The sequence below is a fragment of the Lissotriton helveticus genome, chromosome 5_1 (assembly GCF_964261635.1).
Source record: "Lissotriton helveticus chromosome 5_1, aLisHel1.1, whole genome shotgun sequence".
NCBI lineage: Eukaryota > Metazoa > Chordata > Amphibia > Caudata > Salamandridae > Lissotriton > Lissotriton helveticus.
The window spans coordinates 2,113,113,032-2,113,134,941 of NC_136065.1; the positions used below are offsets into that span (position 1 = coordinate 2,113,113,032).

General features: G+C 52.3%; 1 protein-coding gene across 1 annotated transcript in view; it reads left to right on the top strand.

Moving 5' to 3' along the window:
• The window catches only part of DDX31 (DEAD-box helicase 31), a 227,763-nt gene extending 217,004 nt beyond the window's left edge, over positions 1-10,759 (top strand). Inside the window, exon 20 of the mRNA XM_078646174.1 lies at positions 10,075-10,759. Within this exon, the coding sequence (XP_078502300.1) occupies positions 10,075-10,213 (139 nt within the window). The 3' untranslated portion in view covers positions 10,214-10,759. The remainder of the gene's footprint in view (positions 1-10,074) is intronic.
• Positions 10,760-21,910: the final 11,151 nt, after the last annotated feature.

Here is a 21,910-nt window from a genome sequence, read left to right on the forward strand (position 1 = left end):
CCCGTCTGCTCCCCTGCTCGCCCCGTCTGCTCCCCTGCTCGCCCCGTCTGCTCCCCTGCTCGCCCCGTCTGCTCCCCTGCTCGCCCCGTCTGCTCCCCTGCTCGCCCCGTCTGCTCCCCTGCTCGCCCCGTCTGCTCCCCTGCTCGCCCCGTCTGCTCCCCTGCTCGCCCCGTCTCCTCTCGTGCTCCCCCGTCTCCTCTCGTGCTCCCCCGTCTCCTCTCGTGCTCCCCCGTCTCCTCTCGTGCTCCCCCGTCTCCTCTCGCGCTCGCCCCGTCTCCTCTCGCGCTCGCCCCGTCTCCTCTCGCGCTCGCCCCGTCTCCTCTCGCGCTCGCCCCGTCTCCTCTCGTGCTCGCCCCGTGTCCACTGCTGCTCGCCCCGTCTCCTCCCATGCTCGCCCGTCTCCTCCCATGCTTGGCTACTCCCCTACTTACGCCGTCTCCTCCCCTACTTACCCCATCTCCTCCCCTACTTACCCCATCTCCTTCCCTGCTCACCCCGTCTCCTCCCATGTTTGTCTCCTCCCCTACTTACCCTGTCTCCTCCCATGCTCGCCAGTCTCCTCCCATGCTTGGCTACTCCCCTACTTACGCCGTCTCCTCCCCTACTTACCCCATCTCCTCCCCTACTTACCCCATCTCCTCCCCTACTTACCCCATCTCCTTCCCTACTTACCCCATCTCCTTCCCTGCTCACCCCATCTCCTCCCCTGCCAGTCACTACCCTTGCTCACCCTGTCTCCTCCCCTGCTTACCCGTCTCCTCCCATGTTTGTCTCCTCCCCTACTTACCCTGTCTCCTCCACCTACTTACCCCGTCTCCTTCCCTGCTCACCCCGTCTCCTCCCATGTTTGTCTCCTCCCCTACTTACCCTGTCTCCTCCCATGCTCGTCCGTCTCCTCCCATGCTTGGCTACTCCCCTACTTACGCCGTCTCCTTCCCTGCTCACCCCATCTCCTCCCCTGCCAGTCACTACCCTTGCCTACCCTGTCTCCTCCCCTGCTTACCCGTCTCCTCCCATGTTTGTCTCCTCCCCTACTTACCCTGTCTCCTCCACCTACTTACCCCGTCTCCTTCCCTGCTCACCCCGTCTCCTCCCATGTTTGTCTCCTCCCCTACTTACCCTGTCTCCTCCCATGCTCGTCCGTCTCCTCCCATGCTTGGCTACTCCCCTACTTACGCGGTCTCCTCCCCTACTTACCCCATCTCCTCCCCTACTTACCCCATCTCCTTCCCTGCTCACCCCATCTCCTCCCCTGCTTGTCTCCTCCCCTGCCAGTCACTACCCTTGCTCACCCCTTCTCCTCCCCTGCTTGTCTCCTCCCCTGCCAGTCACTACCGATGCTCACCCTGTCTCCTCCCCTACTTACCCTGTTTCCTCCACCTACTTACCCAGTCTCCTTCCCTGCTCACCCGTCTCCTCCCCTTACCTTGGCCCCCTTAACCTAAAGCTGAGAGACATTCAGTCCCATTCATCCTGTCATTTGGTTTTTTGGGGGTTGCTGCTGCAGCTTCTGATGTTCAGATCACCTGTTATGAGATTCTGAAAGGTTTACAAAATGTATTTCCAGCAAAGCCCTCTGTGATGCTGCTGTGGGACTTAAACTTAGTCGCACCTGCCGATGTTCACCCCTTTTGAGCAGCTGCACAGTTGTCCCTTGAGACTTCTGACCTCAGAGACGTCTTTCTCATCACCATACCACCGCTAGACATGTGAGCGAGCTTCGGGGTCGCTCTGTCAGTCCGTCCTACACCTTCTGTCCTGATGTCGTGGTTGTAAGGACCCAGGCGGCTTTTCTACCCAAAGTAGTCACTCCTTTTCCTGTTGGTCAGCCTAGGCTATCGCCCTTCTGGAACTCTTTGCACCATCCCACCCATCTAAGGAGAAAGGGGCTCCATAGTTTGGATCCTGAGAGCCTTGAGGTTCTGTTGTACTGAGGAACATCACGGAGGGGGATCAGCTCTTCGTAAGGTTTTCAGGAGCAAAGATGGAAAAGTGGAGCAAAATCCAACCATCCCCTGATGGATTGTTCTTGGTGCTAAGATCTGCTGCGCAGTGGCCAAAAAGCAGCCCCAGAAGAAAGTCCAATTGGTCGCACACTGCTTGTCCTATCAGCGTGTTGCCCCAAAGCATTGTGGTCCATGAAGTAAGCATCAGCGGGTGCGCCTCTGCCAGGGTCTTGAGCAAAAAATCACTGTCGCGTTGGCCATCCCTGGACACGTGTTTCGAGGTTGTTACCTCTCGTCAGCAGGGAATAGGCATATATGTAGGGGTGCTGCGTAGGCTGCCAAAAAATATCCTCAGGTCCGGTACCACTCGTGGCACGCAGGTGAGTAACCCGGGCTCGTCAGCCCCACCAGCTCAAGGGAGCTTGAATACAAAAGAAAGTCCAATTGGTCGCACACTGCTTGTCCTATCAGCGTGTTGCCCCAAAGTATTGTGGTCCATGAAGTAAGCATCAGCGGGCCTCTGCCAGGGTCTTGAGCAAAAAATCACTGTCGCGTTGGCTATCCCTGGACACGTGTTTCGAGGTTGTTACCTCTCGTCAGCAGGGAATAGGCATATATGTAGGGGTGCTGCGTAGGCTGCCAAAAAATATCCTCAGGTCCGGTACCACTCGTGGCACGCAGAACAGTTCCGAGCTCTTTGCAGCGGGGCCAAAGCTGGTATCCCTGCGTTAGCACGTGGAGAAACTGTCCTGGCACCTGCTGATGGCCACAAGGGCGTTGGTACGTGCATTCAAGAAGCACGACTGTCTCAACAATTGTGTTTGTCCGGAGGGGAATTTTGCCCGCTCTGTTCTGCAGGACTTTTTGGTCTGAGCCAATTCACAGACCTGCCACGTTGGGAGGGGCTGCTGTGGTGTTTATTTACAAGGTGCGGAATCTGTGGTTAGAAGGGTCATCAGGAACATCTTTCTGGTGGAAACTCTAACCACAGATTCCTCGCTGATTCTGCCACCACCCTGTTCTGTGAACTGGAATACATTCCTTCTGAAAAGGTCACTCTCCATAGATCTGTATACGGGACATACCAGTCTGCCGATGGAGTCTGCGTCTAGGGGCATGGACAGTCTAGGAAGCAGCTACGTCCGCGTCGGTGGGTGGATCTTATATGCGACTCCACTCGCCACTTCTGGACCTGAGCAATGATTTACGGAGTCACACTGCGCCTCCTATTGGCACACAGTGGAACTGCTGTAGCAGTTTTCAGATCCAGTATGATGCCTGGGGAGTATTCACAAGGTGAAGAATCTACAGTTAGATAGAGTCTCTACCAGAAAGGTTGTTACCTAAGGTAAGTCCTTTCTTTCACACCCCTTTCAGAGCTGCAGCTCTGATGACTTCTGCCTGGTTCCATGATTCTGAGCCACAAATACCAGAACCAAACTCCTGTGGAACTCGGCACTGAAAATGTGTTGAGCCTTTCACATGAGCCACGCGGAGTGAGGCGTGACGTCACCTTTCCATTTGCTGCTCCACCCTCAGAGAAGCTGAGCAAATGCAAGTCAGAACACTCTTGCATTCATTAGAGGCGTGCACCTCTGAAGGTAACATATTGACACGCACTCAACATACCAATTATCATGAGGAACGGCCATTGACTGGAATGAAGTCTGTATTTACTGTTGGACAACGGTGAGACCGCACCACTCCTCCTCCTAGACCTCTCCGCCGCCTTCGACACCGTCTGCCACCGCACTCAACGCGCACTACTCCACGCCGCAGGGATCCGAGACAAGGCTCTGGAATGGACCACCTCCTTCCTCTCCGGCAGAACCCAGAGCGTCCGCTTCCCCCCATTCCGTTCCAAAGCTTCCGAGATCATCTGCGGCGTACCCCAGGGATCCTCCCTCAGCCCGTGCTGTTCAACATTTACATGGCCCCGCTCGCACACGTTACCCGACAGCACGACCTCAACATATTCTCCTACGTCGACGACACTTAACTGATCCGCTCCCTTACCAAGGACCCCATCACCGCCAAAGACAACCTCCACGAAGGAATGAAGGCTGTCGCTGACTGGATGAAGAGCAGCCGTCTGAAGCTGAACTCGGACAAGACGGAGGTCCTCATCCTCAGCCCCAACCCTCGAGCCTGGGACGACTCCTGGTGGCCGACGGCACTGGGGGCAGCACCGACACCCATCGACCACGCACGCAACCTGGGAATCATCCTCGACTCAACGCTCTCAATGACCAAGCAAGTCAACGCCGTCTCCTCCTCCTGCTTCAACACCCTCCGCATGCTCCGCAAGATCTACATATGGATCCCAACAGATACAAGAAAGACAGTCACCCAGGCCCTCGTCAGACTTGACTACGGAAACGTCCTCAATGCAGGAGCCCCGACCAAGCTCATCAAACGACTACAACGCATCCAAAACGCCTCATCACGACTGATCCTCGACGTACCACGCCAAGGTCACATCACCCCCCACTTGAGAAACCTGCACTGGCTCCCCGTCAACAAGAGGATCACCTTCAAGCTCCTCACCCACACACACAAGGCACTCCACAAGACCGGCCCCGCCGACCTCAACAGACGGCTCTCCTTCTACATCCCCAACCTTCAGCTTCGCTCCGCCGACCTCTCACTCGCTACCGTCCCGCGCATCCGAAGAACAACCACCAGTGGGAGATCCTTCTCCCACCTCGCTGGCAAGACATGGAACACCCTCCAACTGAGCCTACGACAGACCCAAGACCCGCTGACGTTCAGGAGGATGCCCAAGAACTGGCTGTTCGACCAGTAGCGCCCCCTCCTTCCCTCCCACCCCCCCAGCGCCTTGAGACCCTCGCGGGTATGTAGTGCGCTTTACAAATGATTGATCTTAAAACCTGCTTGCGTCCCTATCATAATGCCAGATCACTGCGCTCAAACTCCCAGTTTCTCCTAGTCACTCCCAGGTTTAACCGAACCCGAAAGGGAGGAAAAACTTTTGAAGTTTCTGCTTCTCAGCAATGGAATAAACTCCCTTTGTCCCTCCGAGTATGTCCATCTGAATCTCTATTCCGTAAGGCCCTCAAAACACATCTTTTTGATTTATAATTTGTCTTATATCTGCCCACTGCTTCCAGATTCATTAGCGCCGGGACGCCCCGTTGGGGCAGCTGCGCGCTTTACAAAACGCACAAATAAATAAATAAATAATAAATTGATTGATTCTAACTCCACGCACGCTTTGATGCAGGTCAGGTTATAAAGCGGACCGAGGCAAATATCAGTGCACTTTTAGTGTTTCGATACACTGCCTGAAAGTAACTAAACTCATGGGCACCAGGCTCCCTAAAGCACCGGAGCCGGTCCTGCAGTGTGGAGGAGAGGAAATACATACACCCCACACACACCCCACGCCCCATCTAGGACACCGGGTGATGCCTGACTTTCACCTTGTGGATACCCTGCTATCTCACAGGGGAATACCAGGAAGGGTTCCCTAAGCAAGCGCCGGGAAACCCACTGCGGGTAGCTGTGCGCTATATAAGCTCAACTACATACATTTTTACATTTACTGTTCACATGGGACTAGAACCCGCTCTGGATCTGTTCACGGTGGATCTGTTCTCATGTGAACAGTACTTTGGCTAGTAGGACCCTCTTGTATTGTGTGCTTAGCGACCCCCCCCCCACCCCCCAAAAGCCCATTTTGATAATTTAATAAGCAGAGGGGGGTGGGTCCCTTCTGTATATTTTGATCCCAAACACGCACCCATCGACGCACAATACACACATGGACACGTTGGTCTTGTCGGTGTGCACTGCCTCAGATGCGCGCACACATCCGTGTACTGCACCGAGCTCGTCACCAGGCAGGCACCCAGACGTGTTCACACCCCGAGCACGCACAGAGAAGCGGGAGTCTGCAGTGAGAGGACACCATCTACAGGACACTCACTCTGGCCTTCACCCAGGATGCACAGCGCGCACAGACCGGTGGAGTTCACACACTCCTTGCCTCTCGGCTCCTCGGAGTGCCGCGACTCACCCCCCCCCCGCCCCCCCTTCATCTGCACTCTCCCCCCCCCCCCCCCCCCCCCCCCGCCAGGTGCCCCCAGAGTCTCCCCAGGGCTCCAGCGCATCCACAGGGAGAGCGCCTTTATTAATTAGGGACGCGGGCGGGGGCAGCCAGGCGTCCCTAACAGGTCATCTCCTCCCGCCCTTGAACTTCCGGCCCCCAGGGGCCCCTCCAGGCGCTTCTATCAATTAGCGCCGGTGACCTTTGGGCCTGGCTCGGAGCCCCGCGCCTCCGGCCTGGCCCGGCGCCGGGGCTGGGGGCTCTGGAGCGGGAGATGGAGCACCTTTGAGGGGACCCGGGTCCTCTCTGCCCCCGCCCCCACCGGTGGTGCGCACAGGTGAGTCCGTGGTCGGTGCACGGCGCTCCCTCTCACCTGCTTTACCTGCTGCTAGTGTTTCTTCCTCCACCCCTCCCATCGGCCCCTTTCCCTCTTAAAGTATGTCTCTTTCTTTTTGTTTTCTCCTCCTCGCTCTTTTTTATTTTATTATTATTTTTTTTTTACTTTTTCCCTGTTTCTGAACCCGATTTCCCCCGATCTCCGCCTGGGTGCATTGGTCCAGGGCCAGTCTCCTCACAGATACATTTGGTCAACTTCCATCACTCGAAGTCTGAATCAAGGTCTTCTGGCCGAAGAACCCTCGTGAGCACGTGCACAGTCCTGGCACGTGCTTTGAACGCACAACTGCGCGCACATCCGGTCTCCGGCCTCTGGCACCCTCGTCCGATGACGGACAGACCCAAGTGCCATGTTGCAGAGGTGCAGCCATTTTTACTTCTGACCAAGCCACCGCTTTAGCCGTCTTGCATTTCTCCTGCTTTCCAAAAAACATTATAATAAAAACACGTGTGTGTGTGTTATATGTATATGAATACATGAGCACACAAAAATACAGGGACTTCCGGTCAGCCGTCTTCATTCATTGGACTGTTCAAGTGTCATTCAAATGTTGCTCTGCTCACTTCAGCATAAAGCATTGGTCAGTGTCCAAGCCTCCTTCAGCCATTGGCTGTGTTTACTGTGAGTGACGGTATCCTGCACACCCACCTCCATCTGAAAAGTAAAACCCTTCAATGACCTGGGAGGTCAATCTCTACGTTTCTTTAATGAATATTATTTGTTTTTGATGTAGGTCATTTTTACCTATTTTATTACGTTCACTCTTAGCGCCTATTCTGTGTTTGCAAAAAAAATTCCAAACTCAAAAAAAGTCATTGCATGCTTACCACGCGAGCTGCTCCTTAATCTTATCGCCAACAAGCACATCCCTTAACCCTCTACCCTGACCTGCATTATAATGACACTTTATTGCCTTAAAGTATCCTCAGGCCCCAATAAATGCAGCCACGTGAACCCCGGGATGTGCATGAGGTGTTTATTTTACTCCACAAAGTGCATTTTTACACCCCACTTCTTCATAAAGGTTTTGGTTTTTGAAAATTAGGGTGTCTTTATCGGTGCCCCTCAAGAGTCCCCCCTTCAATTTTCCATCCCGTATTTACTGTGTCCTGGGGTGCCAGCTATTCGTGGGTACGGAAATAACAGGGACTACACGTTTTTAGGGTAACACGAGGGAACCCGTGTTTCTGGGCCGGTTCCCGCATGCGCGGAGTGTTTCACTCGGAGGTTAGGGCTGGTTTCAGCAGCTGTAATCGGTGTGTCAAACACCACATCTGGTAATCTCGATGAGGAGGTAATCTTCTGTCCTGCCCATCTGGAATCACGGGGGGTCCTGTAATGAGGCCCACAAAGAAATCAAAATCCCCGAGGCTGTAAGGAACTCGGGCGGTGTGCTGTCCGGCTACACCAAGGATTGTGGTAATCTCTGATCGCTGTGTGGTTTAGAATAGAGGCTGGTGGCCTCCGGGTCTCTGCCCCCTGCACACCTTCTCTCTTACCACGTCTTCAACCACTGGCACCTTTAGGTTCCTGGCGCTCCAGCAACCTATAGAAAGCTGCTCTTTTGATGCAGTGCCAGCCTCTCTGCCCCATGCCAGTGGGAAGGCGTGCACGTGACCCTTTTCTGTAGCACACTATGCCCCTCTTTCTACTCCAGGTGTTCACATCTGGCCCGGTCATTCCCTCGGCCTGCCTCCTTCCCTCCATTGGATCTCTGTACCTTGTCTTTGTAAAATCTCTGCTCTCTGACTGCTGAGGCCTTTTGCTCTCGAGTTACAAAATAGTTTTCTGAAGGTAAATTTACATCACCGTGCGGACAGTTTTCCTGGGCAGCTGATCGTTTGCCCTCTCCTGTGGCCGCCAAGATTCTCGAGGTGACCTTGTGTTTGCCACCCTCTCCCCAGCATCTTGGTCTCTGTAGCAGGAGCTATGCATACACATGATGACGTTTCATGAAACCCCAACAGGGCCTGGTAGGCTGTCCTTGCCCTCCAGTTCACCCTCTCAACACAGGCTGCTCTATCCTCTCTGCCACCTTTTACAGCCTCCTTACTCCAGAACGACACCTCCTAAGCACCCTCTTGTCTCCTCGGTGCTCCCCACTGCTGGTCTGGAGCCCCGGGAGACTCCTTGTCGTCATGCAGAGTCTGAGCTTCCTTCTTGACTCCCCTCCAACCTTTGTCCCAAAAGTCCCCCTTGCATGCAACCTTTCTACCTATGTGAGTACGGTCCATTCCCCCTCTGGGTCACTTGCTTTCCACCTACTTTGAGACTTTTTTACTTCTTTAATACAGTCATACAGGCTGTATCTGTTATAACTCTCCGACACGTGTTTCGCTCTGCTTTGAGATTAATGGGTAGTAAACCTATCCGGTCAACGAAGCCCATGAGGGTGGCCTACCCAGAGTACTATGTGTGCAGCGTCTGGAGACCACTCTTCAATGAGAAAACTGTACCCGCAAGACTTGTCTTGCCCATTGCCATTGGACGACGACCAAACCTGGAGTTGCTGAAACTCTCCCAAAGCTGAAGGCCATTTGAAAGGGCATTTTTGTAATGCAACTTGCTTCTCTTCCGACTCCTGCTTTATTAATTAATTTATTTATTTTTTATTTTTATTTAAAGAGTTTTATATAGCGCTGGCTAGACCCGAAGGTATCAGAGCGCTTTACAAGAGAATTAACAATGTAACAGAAAAAGATCAGCAATTACACAATACATCAAAAAATAGGCAATACAATTAGCAGAGGTGGGAAAGGAGAGATAAAAGTGGTGGAGGGGGCAGGGGAGGTGAGAGAGGGAGGATAAGGGAAGAGACAACAAGGAGAGACGAAAGGAAGTCTGTCTAAAGCCCGACTGGGTAGCTGACGGCCAAGGAGGGAATCCACGGCCCATCTCCCCTATAGCTAAACCAGGGAGCTCCATCGGGCATCGGACAAAATAGCAAGATCTCAAATGACGAGGGAAAAATTCACAGATAGAACGGGGGGGACTAAAGGGCCAGGATAGGTGAGGGCAAAGGGCAAATTAATCTTATGCTGCACCGCCTACGTCACGCTGAAGAGAGCTAGAACTGAACTTTAGCAATGCTTGATGACATCAGAGCGCATGAATATTTTTAGTACATTCCTTTGTTGGCCCACGCGTACAGTGCATGTGTGTATTCCAGCGCTTCCAGGATCATTAGGCCCAGGAGGGTGCCCACAATCAGCCACGCAGAGGCGCGCAGCGCAGAGTCCTCGAGTGGATGGGAGAGGAAGGGCGTAAAATATTCAGCAGCTGTTCGCATCCTTCCCCCAGACACTATAAAAAGCGGTATGCATCATTCCACTAAACCTGGTTATAATTGTTGGCAGCACGGTGATGGCACCCCTCTCTGTCCTGGTACACAAGGCGCCCTGTCATTTACTTCCAAGCGCACACAGCGCCTCTGTACAGAACAAAGCGGCGCTTTGATCCGCTGCCACCTTCTGTAAGAGCTGTCAGGATGCCGGTGAACGTGGCGCGGGCTGTGTGGCGGAAGGCGCATCCTTCCGCGGAACTCTGCCGCTTCTAATGAGAATTTGTCATATTTTCTTCCACCCTTGCTCCCCGAAGTCTCTCATTATGACACTAATTTGAAAAAGCATGACCATTCTGTTTTTATTGTTTTTGTCTTCCAGGCCAGACCTACCCAAAAAACAGACCAACAAACAGCGCCTAGCGGCGATCATGCGCTCAGAATATTCGAGTGGCCTCAGCCCTGGGGGCCCGAAGAAGCCAAAAAGGCCCAAGAAGTCACAAAGCCAGAAAGGGACTTAATCTTGGGCTTGGGACCAGCCATGCCAAAGTGATGGCCAGTCACCGGAACCAAGACGAGAAGAGACGGTGGACCCATCCCTGCCAGTCCTTACATTATTACAACTTCTCGCTTAATGTGTCCCCGCTCCAATACACATGTACTTCTGGTCGTCAGAGGAGCGAGTTCTTAAAACCTTGACATGGACTAGTTGTAAAGCCGGGACGCATGGACAATCTCTGCTACTTGGATCTCCCACCTTCCACCGAACGCGACAAGGACAACTGGATCTTCTGAGCAGTGGTCCACCGAGTAGACACAATCCTGTTGTGGCTTTACAGTTGTCTCTGAGTGTCTGGTAATCCCATATAGAGCTGAAAGAGGGCCACACTCTGAACAGGGGCCCCTAGGACCTCTGGTAGGTCCTGTGGGTCTGAATCTTCGATTATTTTACTACTTGGGACTTTCGAAGATGTGTTGTCTATGGCCAGGTATTGACTGCTTTGTGTGATGCTAGAGGAAAGCTATGTTTTCATAATGAGTATTTTAATTATACCTTTTCAATACAATGAGTGTTGGACTGTATGTTCAATTTATTTCCTTATCCAATTGCATATTATGCACTTTATCCATTTTTGAAGTACATGTCTCTTAATCCTGTGAGAATTTAAGACACACCTCAGGCACAGAATACAAGGCTTGGAGCTTACACCGCCGAGCTATCACTCGTAGCGTACATTTACTGTCTCCGCTTACGTCTGTAGATCTTACCCAGTGTGTGCAGACAGTCCTTGCCCAAAGCTTTACAACGTTATGTCTCAGAAATGTGAGCACGCAATCCTGATAAACCGAGATTATAGAGTCCAACCTTATGCCGAGATGTCCCTCGGGTCACAAGTTTCGAGGGTCAAGTCACATAAACAGATCAGAAACCTGAGTGCACATAGAGCCTCTGCCCAAAAAGGAAAAGGTACCCCCTATATTATTTCAGTTCCAAAAGGAGGGGGATACGGCAAATACTGAGAAAGAACCTCTTATCTGACCTATATTGCTTTTTAGTATTGCCACCTAGGGCTCATTGGCAAAACAGAACCCAATATCAGTGTCAGACACCAAGATTAATTAAAAAAATATATTTTATTTTTTATATTTTTCATATAAAGATATTTGATACTTTTTATATATATATTATAGTTTTGCTTCTACTACTTGCTTATAAAAGTTGATTTACAAATACATATAACAATTAGACAAATAAACAATTGCCAAAATACCTACAATACCTCTAACCTTTTAGTGTGGGTTAATTCTCCAGCATTTAAAAAATTTTTTTTTAACACATGAACAGTGGATTGGATTTGCATAGCTGCAGATTCTAACAATGTCTTCATCTGTGACAGTATTAGAGGCAAGGAAACCAGCAAAACAACTTTAAAATCAAAATACATGTGATCTATGCACAAATAACCCCACGCTCAACCATCAGCACTTCATTCTCACCTGTCAAACCATCTCACCCACGCTAGCATACATACACAAAAAAAGTTCAATCATGTCGGAGATCCTGGAGAGATAATCAGAGACAAGCTATCTAATTTTTTGTGGTGCGAACATCTCCCATCAGTTTCCTCTGGTGTATATGTCTCTGAGAGGATTCCCCATATGTCTAGTAATGATCAACACGTTTCGGTGTACCATTATTTAAACCACCTTCATCAGGACCAAAATTGAGTCACCTGAATCTCAAATAAGGTGAACGGGGGTTATCTTAATCTTGACAAAAAATATTTCTTTGATTTGGGCCGTGTTTTACTTAAAAGTGGCAGGACAAGGCCACAAGACCAGTAAGGACCCTGTATTAATACTAACGGCAAGCTACGTGCTGGTTCTTTCCTTTTTGGGATACAGGTTATACCATGGACTACAGCCGTTGTCAGAAGTTATACATTTAGTTGTATAGTTTCTTATTTCCTAGTAACCTGCAAAGATTAGTTGAACATCATGTATCCGAGCAAACGGTGGCCCGATATGTATTTCCAAACCGGCCCGCACTACCGGCTTTTTCCCACAAGTTTCGAGGGTCAGTCACTGATAGCAGATCAGAACCCTGAGTGCACTCAGAGCCTCTGCGTAGCAGATCAGAACCCTGAGTGCTCTCAGAGCCTCTGCATAGCAGAACAGAACCCCGAGTGCACTCAGAGCCTCTGCATAGCAGATCAGAACCCTGAGTGCACTCAGAGCCTCTGCATAGCAGAACAGAACCCTGAGTGCACTCAGAGCCTCTGCAGAGCAGAACATAACCCTGAGTGCACTCAGAGCCCCTGCGTAGCAGAACAGAACCCTGAGTGCTCTCAGAGCCTCTGCGTAGCAGATCAGAACCCGGAGTACACGCAGAGCCTCTGCATAGCAGATCAGAACCCTGAGTGCACTCAGAGCCTCTGCATAGCAGAGCAGAACCCTGAGTGCTCTGAGCCTCTGCGTAGCAGATCAGAACCCTGAGTACACTCAGAGCCTCTCTCGTTTGGTGGCCATCTTGGGAGGGGGGACATTGCAGGCGGCGCGGTTAGCGCTCTAGTGTCCACGCGCTCGGCGAACATAAAGCCAGCCATGCTGACGCGCAGCGTCATCACGCAGCGTCATCGCCGGATTGTCGCCGGAGTTTCGCCAGAGTCAAGCCCGTCTGTGCCCGTCCGGGCCCAGACGGGCACAGGGCGCGCCTCTCTGCCCAATCCTTCCAGACCTATGGCCACCTCCTACAGGTATTCACGGGACTTTCTGCTCTCGCTACGCGCGCCAAAACATCCCAATTGCGGCTATTATTGGGCGGAGGGCACTGCATTCAAACATTGTTTTGGATGTCGCCCGTATAATATCGGTAATAACTATGATTCTCTCACTATGGCCCTGCTTAATTGCAGATCACTGCCTTGTCACGCTGTGGAAATTCACTCCCTCCTCTTGGACCATAGTTTGGATGCCTTGTTCCTGACGGAAACGTGGCTGACCACGTGTTCCGGTCCCGACATTGTCAACGCTCTCCCTCCGGGATACCTCTTTTTTCATCTGGATAGGCCGGAGGGGAGAGGGGGTGGAGTGGCCATTGTATATAGAGACATATTCGTATGCAAAGCAGTAGACTGCGGCATTAACAACTCTGAAAGTTGCCAATTTTCCCTTTGCATATCCTCTACTGTCTCCATCTCCGGCCTCCTTGTGTATAGGCCTCCTGCTACGCTGGGGAATTTCGTAGACTCCCTTATTGAGGCTGTTATCCCACTGGCCGCTGCCTCGTCCAACTTTGTTATTCTTGGGGACTTTAACCTTCATTTTGATGACCCCAATGATGTAGTAGCAAGAGACTTATTAAGCTCGCTTGGCGCATTGGACTTACATCTTGCTAATGTGGGAGCTACCCATAATAGAGGTCATCAGCTTGATGTGGTACTGGCCAATTCTGCAAATCTGCAAGCTCTCCAGATGTTGGCTCTCCCCTGGACGGATCACCATCTCATTCCGTTTAGTTGGCTGCTGGGAAACCGGAGAGACCCCGCACCTAGACAACATTCGGTAGAACGACTTTGGTCGAAGCTACCGGTGGACAGGTGGGCGGAAGAGCTAGCTAGAACTTGTCCTCACCCTGCAGATGATCCCAATATTGCTGATCAGCATTTGGGCGAATGGCTTACTAACTCTTTGGACTCACTGATTCCTAAAAAAAGGAGGCGCGCCAGGGAGAGAAGAATTGGCTCTGCCCCCTGGTACACCCCCGAACTTAGGAGTTTCAGAAGCTCTTGTAAAAGGCTTGAACGTGCCTGGAGGAGAGAGCAGACGGAAGAAAGCCGGGCTAACTGTAAAAGAGAGATGAGGAAATATAAAAGTGCACTGAAGGATGCAAAAAAGAACTTCTTTAGCGACAGGATTGAGAGGGCAAGTAATTCCTCTGGAGAATCGTTCAAAATTTTTAAGGAACTTCTGAAAGCCCCGGTCCCCCCAGTCCTGCACGATAATCCTAAAGAAAAATGTGAGGAACTGGCTAGCTTCTTCCATTCTAAAATAGAGAAAATACTATCCTCCTTGCCCGCTATCCCTCAAATTACGGAGCTGGCTGCTAGTCCAATAAAATGCTTGACTGAGCTAGCTGCCTTCGGTCCCTTCTCGGAAGCGGAGGTCATAAAAGTCTTGTTAGAGATGAAGAGTGGATCTCCGAGTGACCCAGTGCCCACAAAATACCTTAAGCTTGTGGCTAACACTTTGTCAACCCCGCTTACCGACCTCATGAATCTCTCATTCTCTCACGGCACAGTGCCCCAGAGATGGAAAAAGGCAGTGGTAAAAGCCTTATTGAAGAAACCAGGATTGGATCCATCCAACTTGGCCAACTTCAGGCCAATTTCACTTCTGCCTGGGTTCTCAAAAGTTGCAGAGAAGCTGGCTAACCGTCAGCTTTCTCACCATCTAGAGTCCAACCACCTGTTGGGAGACTCCCAGACTGGTTTCCGGCCCGGCCAGGGAACGGACACAGCCTTGCTGGCAGTAGTGGAGGAAGCAAGGAGCACTCTAGATACAGGAGGATCAGTGGCAGTGATCCTCCTGGACTTGAGTGCTGCCTTTGACACCGTGAGTCATCAGGTGCTCCTCCAACGTCTGTCAGAGGTAGGTGTCTCAGGGACAGCCCTGGAATGGTTGGGATCCTTTCTCTCCAACCGTTTCTACCAAGTCTGGGAAGGAGCAGAGCAGTCTGCCCTATTCCCTCTTCAATGTGGAGTCCCACAGGGCTCATCGCTGAGCCCTACCTTATTTAATATATACATGACTCCACTTGAATGAGTGGTTGCCCCTTCAGGGGTAAAGATCATCAGCTACGCTGATGATACTCAGCTGGTGGTGGGCCTCACTCAGCTGACGGAACAACCTGAGGTGTTACACGACTGCCTTGCCAATGTTTATCGTTGGATGTCTAACTCTGCCCTAAAGCTTAATGGAGGAAAAACCGAGCTGATGCTCCTGGGTAATTCCAGTCCCTCCATTATTGCCAGCTGTTGGCCCCGGTCTCTTGGTGATCCACCATCTCCCAAGAAGGAGATCAAGTCCTTGGGAGTATGGTTGGAGGAAGATCTATCCTTTAGGACCCACGCCAGGAAGACCGCGGGGTTTTGCTTCGGTCTGCTGAGGTCAGCCCGAAAGGTGTTACCACTGCTTCCTGATCCAGCAAAGAAGCTTTTGATACGTGGTTTAATCCTATCGAGGCTTGACTATGGAAATGCCTTGTTTCTCAGGGCTCCCGAAGCAACCTTTGAAATCCTCCAACAGGTGCAAAATGCAGCGGCAAGAGTCCTTATGGATGTTCCCAGAAGGCAGTCTGCCGCCCCGGCCCTCAAAACCCTTCACTGGCTTCCTGTGAAGGAGCGGGTGAAATTTAAAGCGCTATGCACGGCCCACAAAATTCTGCATGGCAAAGGTCCCCCCATCCTTGCTAACATGGCCCGACCTTATAAACCCCCACGCCCTTTGCGCTCGGACCAAAAACATCTTCTGCAGTCAGCGAGGGTAAGGAGAGCTCGTTCTGGGGGCAGGCGTTTCTCTGTGCAGGTGGCGACTCTTTGGAACTCCTTGCCCCTTAAGATTCGTTCAGAGCCTAAGATCCTACCATTTAGGAAACTTCTCAAGACCCATCTGTTTCCACAGTAGTGATTAGTGGAGTCTCTCCTTTTTTTTGGTCTGTTGCGCCGGGATGCCCCTGGGTAAGCTGAGCGCGTTACAAGTTTCATATTATTATTATTATTATAGCAGAACAGAACCCTGAGTGCACTCAGAGCCTCTGCATAGCAGAGCAGAACCCTGAGTGCACTCAGAGCCTCTGCGTAGCAGATCAGAACCCTGAGTGCACTCAGAGCCTCTGCGTAGCAGAACAGAACCCTGAGTGCACTCAGAGCCTCTGCATAGCAGATCAGAACCCTGAGTGCACTCAGAGCCTCTGCGTAGCAGAACAGAACCCTGAGTGCACTCAGAGCCTCTGCATAGCAGAACAGAACCCTGAGTGCACTCAGAGCCGCTGCATAGCAGAACAGAACCCTGAGTGCACTCAGAGCCTCTGCGTAGCAGATCAGAACCCTGAGTGCACCCAGAGCCGCTGCATAGCAGATCAGAACCCTGAGTGCACTCAGAGCCGCTGCATAGCAGATCAGAACCCTGAGTGCACTCAGGGCCTCTGCGTAGCAGAACAGAACCCTGAGTGCACTCCGAGCCGCTGCGTAGCAGATCAGAACCCTGAGTGCACCCAGAGCCGCTGCATAGCAGATCAGAACCCTGAGTGCACTCAGAGCCTCTGCATAGCAGAACAGAACCCTGAGTGCACTCCGAGCCTCTGCGTAGCAGATCAGAACCCTGAGTGCACTCCGAGCCGCTGCGTAGCAGATCAGAACCCTGAGTGCACTCAGAGCCTCTGCGTAGCAGAACAGAACCCTGAGTGCACTCAGAGCCTCTGCGTAGCAGATCAGAACCCTGAGTGCACTCAGAGCCTCTGCATAGCAGAACAGAACCCTGAGTGCACTCAGAGCCTCTGCATAGCAGAACAGAACCCTGAGTGCACTCAGAGCCTCTGCGTAGCAGATCAGAACCCTGAGTGCACTCAGAGCCTCTGCATAGCAGAACAGAACCCTGAGTGCACTCCGAGCCTCTGCGTAGCAGATCAGAACCCTGAGTGCACTCAGAGCCTCTGCATAGCAGAACAGAACCCTGAGTGCACTCAGAGCCTCTGCGTAGCAGATCAGAACCCTGAGTGCACTCAGAGCCTCTGCGTAGCAGATCAGAACCCTGAGTGCACTCAGAGCCTCTGCATAGCAGAACAGAACCCTGAGTGCACTCAGAGCCTCTGCGTAGCAGATCAGAACCCTGAGTGCACTCAGAGGCTCTGCATAGCAGAACAGAACCCTGAGTGCACTCAGAGCCCCTGGATAGCAGAACAGAACCCTGAGTGCACTCAGAGCCTCTGCGTAGCAGAACAGAACCTTGAGTGCACTCAGATCCTCCTCAGAGCTGTCCTCCAAGTCACAGGTGTAGAGTGTTTTTCAACTTGCAAATGAGTCATAACCTGCAGAATCTGAATGTAACACCCGAATTCTTCATGTTTTGGCTTTTTTTTTCCCAGGCCTTTACCTTTGATAAACGTAATCAGGTTTGACCTCCCAGAATCTATCAGGGTCTGATCGTTATCACTTCTCGAAATTCAGTCCTGGATCCAAATGTAACCCTGATCTTGTAATCGGGGCCTTCATGCTCAAAGTCCTCACGGGCCGCGTCCTTGTCTAACTGCATTCAGTAAAGTTACATTTTTCCAGGTGCCGCTGCAGAGGCATTAGAAATTGACTCCCCTGTCCTGATACAAGATCTAATTGATCGACCTCCCAGACATTGTTTAGTACCTAGAAGCACCAGTGAGTAAAACAGCTCAAGTTTACCTTGAATGTACTCACTCAAGTTTTTTAAAATTTCTTTTACCAGGCCACACAACCGTGCTGATCTTCTCCATGCATGGGGGATGGTGCTAGATGCAAGGGCTACCTGTGCTAGATTCAGGGGGTACCTGTGCTAGATTCAGGGGGTACGTGTGCTAGATTCAGGGGGTACGTGTGCTAGATTCAGGGGGTACGTGTGCTAGATTCAGGGGGTACGTGTGCTAGATTCAGGGGGTACGTGTGCTAGATTCAGGGGGTACGTGTGCTAGATTCAGGGGGTACGTGTGCTAGATTCAGGGGGTACCTGTGCTAGATTCAGGGGGTACGTGTGCTAGATTCAGGGGTTACGTGTGCTAGATTCAGGGGGTACCTGTGCTAGATGCAGGGGGTACGTGTGCTAGATTCAGGGGGTACGTGTGCTAGATGCAAGGGCTACCTGTGCTAGATGCAGGGGGTACCTGTGCTAGATTCAGGGGGTACGTGTGCTAGATTCAGGGGGTACGTGTGCTAGATTCAGGGGGTACGTGTGCTAGATTCAGGGGGTACGTGTGCTAGATTCAGGGGGTACGTGTGCTAGATTCAGGGGGTACGTGTGCTAGATTCAGGGGGTACGTGTGCTAGATTCAGGGGGTACCTGTGCTAGATTCAGGGGGTACGTGTGCTAGATTCAGGGGGTACCTGTGCTAGATTCAGGGGGTACCTGTGCTAGATTCAGGGGGTACGTGTGCTAGATGCAAGGGCTACCTGTGCTAGATGCAGGGGCTACCTGTGCTAGATTCAGGGGGTACCTGTGCTAGATTCAGGGGGTACCTGTGCTAGATTCAGGGGGTACGTGTGCTAGATTCAGGGGGTACCTGTGCTAGATTCAGGGGGTACGTGTGCTAGATTCAGGGGGTACGTGTGCTAGATTCAGGGGGTACCTGTGCTAGATGCAGGGGGTACCTGTGCTAGATTCAGGGGGTACGTGTGCTAGATGCAAGGGCTACCTGTGCTAGATGCAGGGGGTACCTGTGCTAGATTCAGGGGGTACGTGTGCTAGATTCAGGGGGTACGTGTGCTAGATTCAGGGGGTACGTGTGCTAGATTCAGGGGGTACGTGTGCTAGATTCAGGGGGTACGTGTGCTAGATTCAGGGGGTACCTGTGCTAGATTCAGGGGGTACGTGTGCTAGATGCAAGGGCTACCTGTGCTAGATGCAGGGGGTACCTGTGCTAGATTCAGGGGGTACGTGTGCTAGATTCAGGGGGTACGTGTGCTAGATGCAAGGGCTACCTGTGCTAGATGCAGGGGGTACCTGTGCTAGATTCAGGGGGTACGTGTGCTAGATTCAGGGGGTACGTGTGCTAGATTCAGGGGGTACGTGTGCTAGATTCAGGGGGTACGTGTGCTAGATTCAGGGGGTACGTGTGCTAGATTCAGGGGGTACCTGTGCTAGATTCAGGGGGTACGTGTGCTAGATGCAAGGGCTACCTGTGCTAGATGCAGGGGGTACCTGTGCTAGATTCAGGGGGTACCTGTGCTAGATTCAGGGGGTACGTGTGCTAGATGCAAGGGCTACCTGTGCTAGATGCAGGGGCTACCTGTGCTAGATTCAGGGGGTACCTGTGCTAGATTCAGGGGGTACCTGTGCTAGATTCAGGGGGTACGTGTGCTAGATTCAGGGGGTACCTGTGCTAGATTCAGGGGGTACGTGTGCTAGATTCAGGGGGTACGTGTGCTAGATTCAGGGGGTACCTGTGCTAGATTCAGGGGGTACCTGTGCTAGATGCAGGGGGTACCTGTGCTAGATTCAGGGGGTACGTGTGCTAGATGCAAGGGCTACCTGTGCTAGATGCAGGGGGTACCTGTGCTAGATTCAGGGGGTACGTGTGCTAGATTCAGGGGGTACGTGTGCTAGATTCAGGGGGTACGTGTGCTAGATTCAGGGGGTACGTGTGCTAGATTCAGGGGGTACGTGTGCTAGATTCAGGGGGTACCTGTGCTAGATTCAGGGGGTACGTGTGCTAGATGCAAGGGCTACCTGTGCTAGATGCAGGGGGTACCTGTGCTAGATTCAGGGGGTACGTGTGCTAGATTCAGGGGGTACGTGTGCTAGATGCAAGGGCTACCTGTGCTAGATGCAGGGGGTACCTGTGCTAGATTCAGGGGGTACGTGTGCTAGATTCAGGGGGTACGTGTGCTAGATTCAGGGGGTACGTGTGCTAGATTCAGGGGGTACGTGTGCTAGATTCAGGGGGTACGTGTGCTAGATTCAGGGGGTACCTGTGCTAGATTCAGGGGGTACCTGTGCTAGATTCAGGGGGTACGTGTGCTAGATTCAGGGGGTACCTGTGCTAGATTCAGGGGGTACCTGTGCTAGATTCAGGGGGTACGTGTGCTAGATGCAAGGGCTACCTGTGCTAGATTCAGGGGGTACGTGTGCTAGATTCAGGGGGTACCTGTGCTAGATTCAGGGGGTACCTGTGCTAGATTCAGGGGGTACGTGTGCTAGATTCAGGGGGTACCTGTGCTAGATTCAGGGGGTACGTGTGCTAGATTCAGGGGGTACCTGTGCTAGATTCAGGGGGTACGTGTGCTAGATGCAAGGGCTACCTGTGCTAGATTCAGGGGGTACGTGTGCTAGATTCAGGGGGTACCTGTGCTAGATTCAGGGGGTACCTGTGCTAGATTCAGGGGGTACGTGTGCTAGATTCAGGGGGTACGTGTGCTAGATTCAGGGGGTACGTGTGCTAGATTCAGGGGGTACGTGTGCTAGATTCAGGGGGTACGTGTGCTAGATTCAGGGGGTACGTGTGCTAGATTCAGGGGGTACGTGTGCTAGATTCAGGGGGTACGTGTGCTAGATTCAGGGGGTACCTGTGCTAGATTCAGGGGGTACCTGTGCTAGATTCAGGGGGTACGTGTGCTAGATGCAAGGGCTACCTGTGCTAGATGCAGGGGCTACCTGTGCTAGATTCAGGGGGTACCTGTGCTAGATTCAGGGGGTACGTGTGCTAGATTCAGGGGGTACGTGTGCTAGATTCAGGGGGTACGTGTGCTAGATTCAGGGGGTACCTGTGCTAGATTCAGGGGGTACGTGTGCTAGATTCAGGGGGTACCTGTGCTAGATTCAGGGGGTACGTGTGCTAGATTCAGGGGGTACGTGTGCTAGATTCAGGGGGTACCTGTGCTAGATGCAGGGGGTACCTGTGCTAGATGCAGGGGGTACGTGTGCTAGATTCAGGGGGTACGTGTGCTAGATGCAAGGGCTACCTGTGCTAGATGCAGGGGGTACCTGTGCTAGATTCAGGGGGTACGTGTGCTAGATTCAGGGGGTACGTGTGCTAGATTCAGGGGGTACGTGTGCTAGATTCAGGGGGTACGTGTGCTAGATTCAGGGGGTACGTGTGCTAGATTCAGGGGGTACCTGTGCTAGATTCAGGGGGTACGTGTGCTAGATTCAGGGGGTACGTGTGCTAGATTCAGGGGGTACCTGTGCTAGATTCAGGGGGTACCTGTGCTAGATTCAGGGGGTACGTGTGCTAGATTCAGGGGGTACCTGTGCTAGATTCAGGGGGTACCTGTGCTAGATTCAGGGGGTACGTGTGCTAGATGCAAGGGCTACCTGTGCTAGATTCAGGGGGTACGTGTGCTAGATTCAGGGGGTACCTGTGCTAGATTCAGGGGGTACCTGTGCTAGATTCAGGGGGTACGTGTGCTAGATTCAGGGGGTACGTGTGCTAGATTCAGGGGGTACCTGTGCTAGATTCAGGGGGTATGTGTGCTAGATGCAAGGGCTACCTGTGCTAGATTCAGGGGGTACGTGTGCTAGATTCAGGGGGTACCTGTGCTAGATTCAGGGGGTACCTGTGCTAGATTCAGGGGGTACGTGTGCTAGATTCAGGGGGTACGTGTGCTAGATTCAGGGGGTACGTGTGCTAGATTCAGGGGGTACGTGTGCTAGATTCAGGGGGTACGTGTGCTAGATTCAGGGGGTACGTGTGCTAGATTCAGGGGGTACCTGTGCTAGATTCAGGGGGTACCTGTGCTAGATTCAGGGGGTACGTGTGCTAGATTCAGGGGGTACGTGTGCTAGATTCAGGGGGTACGTGTGCTAGATTCAGGGGATACGTGTGCTAGATTCAGGGGGTACCTGTGCTAGATTCAGGGGGTACCTGTGCTAGATTCAGGGGGTACGTGTGCTAGATTCAGGGGGTACGTGTGCTAGATGCAGGGGGTACCTGTGCTAGATGCAGGGGGTACCTGTGCTAGATGCAGGGGGTACCT